This window comes from Gregarina niphandrodes (assembly GCF_000223845.1).
Source record: "Gregarina niphandrodes unplaced genomic scaffold scaffold00040, whole genome shotgun sequence".
In the NCBI taxonomy this organism is placed as follows: Eukaryota; Apicomplexa; class Conoidasida; order Eugregarinorida; family Gregarinidae; genus Gregarina; species Gregarina niphandrodes.
The window spans coordinates 117,418-122,948 of NW_011646043.1; the positions used below are offsets into that span (position 1 = coordinate 117,418).

A 5,531-nucleotide genomic window follows, 5' to 3' on the forward strand; every position below is an offset into this window, starting at 1 on the left:
CTTCTGGATTCGATTCACCGTGAGTCGAGCCACAAACGATCCTGCCAGAATTGCCATTGCACCACTCTACTTGGTTCCAGGAGTCAGCCAAGGCTCGCGTGGCGCTCGGGAGGGCGGTACTGTTGGGTAGCATTGAGCAAATGTCTTGAGGAACGCGTAGTTCGCGGAATGCACGAGATGAAATGTTGGTGTCGTTGTCGTAGTCACCCCACAAATTGAAGCCGCTCCAAGCACTGCCGAAGCCTTGCGAGTTGTAATACCACCATCCTCCGAGTGCGGCCCCCGTAACCACGGCGGCTACGAGAGTGACCCCGAGACAGCAGGCGGGTGTGCAACAGCTGGTGTCGCAAGTCACAGAGTCTGGGAGGCAACAGCACAGGGAGGGCCCACAGCTTGGGAGGCAAGGCAGACAACAGCATGGCGCACAGCAGCAGCTGGGACAGCAGCAAGCGGGGCACCAACACCAGCAGCCGTGCGGCTGGTGGACCCGAGTTCGAACTCGAATACGGTGGGTAACGCGGCCTCCATCATCCGCCACCTCGAAGTCATTCGAGTTATTAATAACTTTACGCCACTCCTTGGATCTTCGAGTATAGAGGTGCACTCGTTCATCGGACTTCAGTTGGCGTATGTTCAAAGTCTTAGGTCGTGCCCAAGAGTCCTCGTGTGCATCTTCTTCATTCTGCTGGTCATCCAGGTCACTCTGCAACTGAGCAAGCGTGATACCAAACGCCTCTTCGCAAACCACATTTGCAACCGATGTGTTTTCAAATTCCAGATGACGATCCACACATTACCCATAAGACGTTCTACACGTCGTGACCCACGTGTCTCTCGATACAAATGAAGACGATTCGAATCCAACAACCAATCAAAATTACCAGGATTCGACTTAGCTGCTTCAAACTTCTCCAAAGGCGCAATCACAGCTACATCCAGTGCCACCTCATCATTCAAACCAACTGTTACCATTCGTGCCACACAATTCTTCGTACTCGACCGCACACCATCCACCAACAATGCCGCCAATAAAACTTCTCTACCGCTTTGTACAACGCAAACAGGACCTCTCATAATTTTCAATCGCCACAAAACGAACCAAAAATCCCTAACGGCAGGCCCCACGTGAAATTGGTACCAACATTTAGTACCCAAGATGCCAACGGACGATACCAACGGACGACACCAACATTTAGTCTAGTCAGGACTAAGGACTGCGCGCTATCGATCAGGTTGAGCTGCTCGCTATCGATTAGGTTGAACTGCTCGTTATCGATTAGGTTGAACTGCTTGTTATCGATTAGGTTGAACTGCTAGGTTCTGCTACCAGACGTGTCTTGCTTTTGGTAGCAGTCGAAGATACAGTTACTGACGTTGTAGCCATCATGGTTAAAGTTAGAGACATGTCTGGATAATGTGTATTGGTTGGTGTTGAAGTCCAGTAGGTCACCCCATTGGATTTCTTTGTCGCGCGGGTCCCGGACGTAGCAGCCGAGGATACCAATGGCACAATTGCACTGCGGATCGGGGTTGATATCCGGAGCTGAACGTGAGCAGTTCGTATCAAGTGTGAATCTCCGCAATACTTCTTCGTCAAGTTTTGTAAGGTCCATGCCCGTGAGCGGGATACCGAACCTCTTCGCTATGTAACGACCCATGTGCTGGCGCCTAGTCCAGATCGTGTCGCAGACTACGGCACACCGTTCTGGTGTATCGTACTGGGCCACTGCCTCCCACACAGTCGGAAGGTCGTATGGGGAGGGCATTTGGAAGTTGTAGCATCTTAATCCACGAGGTACAATCACCTCGCCCGCGTTAGGTATCATAGCGATCTTCATTAACGTCTGCAATGTCTTCTCCGTACCACAAACGAGTTTGCCGGAGTAACCGTTGCACCAGCCCGCCTCACGCCACGAGTCCTGCGAAACTGGTCTCGCGAACCGTAGTGCTGTATCGTTCCAGGTCGCCCCGCAAATGTCTTCAGGGGCACGGAGTTCTGCAAGAGTGTCCGCCGTGATACCGTGGCCAGACGGCCTCTTGTGATCAGAAAGGTACCGACCGTAAAACGAACAACCACCGACCACCGCCGCTGTGACCAAGGCGGTAGTGACGGAGATTGCGACACGGTGAGACTTGCAACAGTCGACCAATCTGCGTACTCGGCGGCCACCGGATTCGATGTCATCATTGATTTCGAAATCAAATTTGGAGGAGTTACTGAGTACGGATTGCCAGTCTTGGGACATTTGTGCAAAGAGCTGAATCCGTTCATTTTCTGCAAGGCGCCGGACGCCGAATGTTTGAGGTCGGTTCAAAGGCTCGGTGCTGAGCTGCTCTTCGTCCGCATCACCCAGATCGTTCATCAATTCCGGGAGTGTAATGCCGAACGCCTCTTGGCAAATCTCGTCTGCCACAGACGCCGCTTCTCGTTCTAGATATTGTTCCAAACTGTGCCTCATCAAACGCTCGACACGTCCTGAGGCCTCCGTCGCCCACGACTCTCGATAGACGTGCAGCCGATTCGCGTCCATCATCCAATCGAACCTAGTGGGGTCGTCACTCGCTGCTGCAAACTTCTCAGGCGGAGCTATTACCGCTACCTCCACCACCGCACCAGCTGCTCGCTCAGCTGCATCATCAGAACCAATTGTTATCATCCGTGCAACACAACCGTCTGTACTCGGCCGCACGCCATCCACCAATAATGATGCTAACAGTGCCCCCCCTCTACAACTTCCTAGTGCACACACTTGACCTTTCATAATTTACGAATGATGAAAACCTGCATCTTCCCCGACCGGAAAAAAGCGACCTGGCCGGTGTTGTCGCCCCCCAACCACCCTTAACCCAAGGATGAAGCCGTCAGGCCAAGCAAGCTCAACCAAATGATCTCACAGCTAATTTACTTTTCGAAGCATTCAAAGTCGCAACGGTTAATCTTGTAGCCTTCGCGGTGGTAGCCAGAGACGTGTTTGGAGAGTTGTTCTTCGTTTGTTTCGAAGTCAATGAGGTCCCCCCAGCGGATTTCAACACCACCCCGGTAGCGGGCGAAGCAATTAAGAATGCCGACGGTGCAGTTGCACTGCGGATCAGCCGGGCTAAGTTGAGAGACCACGTAGGCGCGTGAGCAGTTCTTGTTGTGCGTGAACTGCCCCAGCACTTCTTCGTCAATCCTGTTGGCTTTTTTGCCGGCGCCTTTTATGTCGAATTTTTTCGCCAAGTACCGCCCCCTCCGTTGGAGGGTGGTAGAAAGCGTATCGCACACTACAGCACACAGTTCCGGCGCGTCATGTCGCACTACCGCTTCCCACACGGTTGGCAAATCGTGTTTGAATGGCGACCGGAAGTTGTAGCACGACAAGCCGCGAGTCAGCTCTGCGTCAACCGTTTTCGCATTTGCGATGGCCTTTGCGGTCAACTCCGACAGAGTTGCTGTAGAGCCACAAACGAGTCTACCCGAATAACCATTGCACCAAGGCGCACCTCGCCAAGAGTCATACATGGCCGGTGTGGCAGTCCGTAGTGCGAGATCGTTCCAGAACAATGCACAAATGTCTTCTCTGACACGGACTTCCTTGAGCAGATCGCGCGTTCTTGCAGACTCCGCATCGTCGACGGAGACGCCCTCACCGGTGGAGCCGGAGAACGCGATGACAGAACCGCCGACCACGGTACCTGTGACGGCGGCCGCTGCAAGACAGAGTAGAACACCTCGAGAAGTACAACAGGCGCCTAAATCACGTAATTTAAGTTGGCGAATGTCGGCCGAACTGAACAGGCTAAGCCGAGGAAGGTTTAGTTGTGGAAGATACGGTTTGCGAAAGCTCAAATGGCAAAGGCCCACCTTACCACCCACCTCGAGGTCATCGTCCTCCATATCGTCTTCAAGATCAGAATCGGAAGAATTATCAAGTACAGATTGCCAGTCGGCCGGCATTCGCGCATAGAGATGGACGCGTTCGTCGGCTGAGAGTTGACGGATGCCATATGTCTGAGGTGGACTCCACGGTACGGCACTCAGTTGTTGATCGTTATCTCGATCAAACAAATCACTCAGCAACTGGGGAAGATTAACACCGAAAGCCTCTTCGCAAATCTCGTCTGCCACCGTCGCCTTTTCCCATTCTAGGTACTGTTCCAGAGAATGACCCATCAAACGCTCGACACATCGTGACGGCTTCGTTGCCCGTGTCTCTCGATAAACGTGCAACCGATGCGCGTCCATCATCCAATCGAACTTAGTGGGGTCGTCACTCGCTGCTGCAAACTTCTCAGGCGGAGCTATTACCGCTACCTCCACCACCGCACCAGCTGCTCGCTTAGCTTCATCAACAGAACCAATAGTTATCATCCGTGCAACACAACCATCTGTACTCGGTCGCACACCATCCACCAACAGCGACGCCAACAATGCCCCTCTACCTTTCCTTCCCACGCACCCCAGACCCTTCATAATTTTAAAGCCACCAAAACTGCGAAATGTGAAATCGATGCAAGCCGTGCCGAAACAAATCCTGTCAAACCAAGAGTCAAGAATTATGGCCATTGAGAGCAGCTAAAAACCCTGCAGCCGCCCGCTATTGTTGGCCCCCTTTCTGTGCCTCGTTAGGCGGCGTTAGGTGGGTTCCGTTCTGTCCCGTCATCTGAGGGGGCGGGGTCATAGCAGCGAACGTCACACCGCAAGTCTTTGTAGAGTGGCTGCCAGATTGCAGAGGCCCGTTCTGACAGTTCCGTGGTATTGGTGCGAAAGAACAGCAAAGAAGTGATTTTGGCGCCGCCATTTGAGCATTGGAGTAATGCCATAGGGCAATTACAATTTGTTTTCGCAAGCTCTCTGCATCGATTTCTGTAGCATGTTGGAGAACATTTTTTGTTAAATATGAGCTTCTCTTTTACCTGCTTTCCAATGTTCTGTAATTCGTATGGATCATTTATATCCTCTTTCGATTCATAATTTTTGTTCCGAGTGTCAAGCTCTGTTGCGAGTCTCTGGTTCAGAAGCCTTCTAGCACTGTCCACTGTGTTGCAGTGGATCCCACACACGTCCGGTGCCCGGTAGAGAATCACTGCCTCCCGGACGGCAGTAAAATCGAATTTGGTCGGAAGACCGAAGGAGTAACAAAAGGGGACCAAGTGCTTCTGATCCTCCCAGGCACAGACTAATTGGCCCCCATTACCGTCGCACGGTTCCATCCAGCTTGTCGTATTCATTAGCCGCATCGATTCCTGTGTGGCCGCATACGCCCGCTGGCAAATCTTGTCGTCTTGGAACGTCAGCAATGATGACAGATCCAGTTGAGAAAGTCCTGCCGGTTTGGTATCATGCTTCTGGAGTCCTGTTGACTCGAAAGTAATGGTATCAAGCCTGGACGATACAGCGTCGTAATTCCTTGATGAGGTGAAGGCCATGTCGTAATGCATCGACGATTTGGATGTAGTGTCGTAAAGTGTCGTAATGGACGAAGCGGAGCTGGTGTGAGGCGGTATCACTTCCGTAGTACCGTCGTAATGCATCGACCGGTCCTGAAAGC

The 5,531-nt window shown here is 52.3% G+C and overlaps 2 protein-coding genes across 2 annotated transcripts; both read right to left on the reverse strand.

Moving 5' to 3' along the window:
- Window positions 1-1,313: 1,313 nt before the first annotated feature.
- On the reverse strand, window positions 1,314-2,657 carry GNI_147170 (hypothetical protein; the record flags this gene model as incomplete). Its single annotated transcript, XM_011135873.1, has 1 exon — window positions 1,314-2,657. The coding sequence occupies one exon, from the start codon at window positions 2,655-2,657 to the stop codon at window positions 1,314-1,316; it is 1,344 nt and encodes a 447-aa protein (XP_011134175.1).
- Window positions 2,658-2,902: 245 nt separating this feature from the next.
- GNI_147180 (hypothetical protein) lies at window positions 2,903-4,453 on the reverse strand (the record flags this gene model as incomplete). The annotated part of the gene is made up of 1 exon (XM_011135874.1): window positions 2,903-4,453. The coding sequence occupies one exon, from the start codon at window positions 4,451-4,453 to the stop codon at window positions 2,903-2,905; it is 1,551 nt and encodes a 516-aa protein (XP_011134176.1).
- Window positions 4,454-5,531: the final 1,078 nt, after the last annotated feature.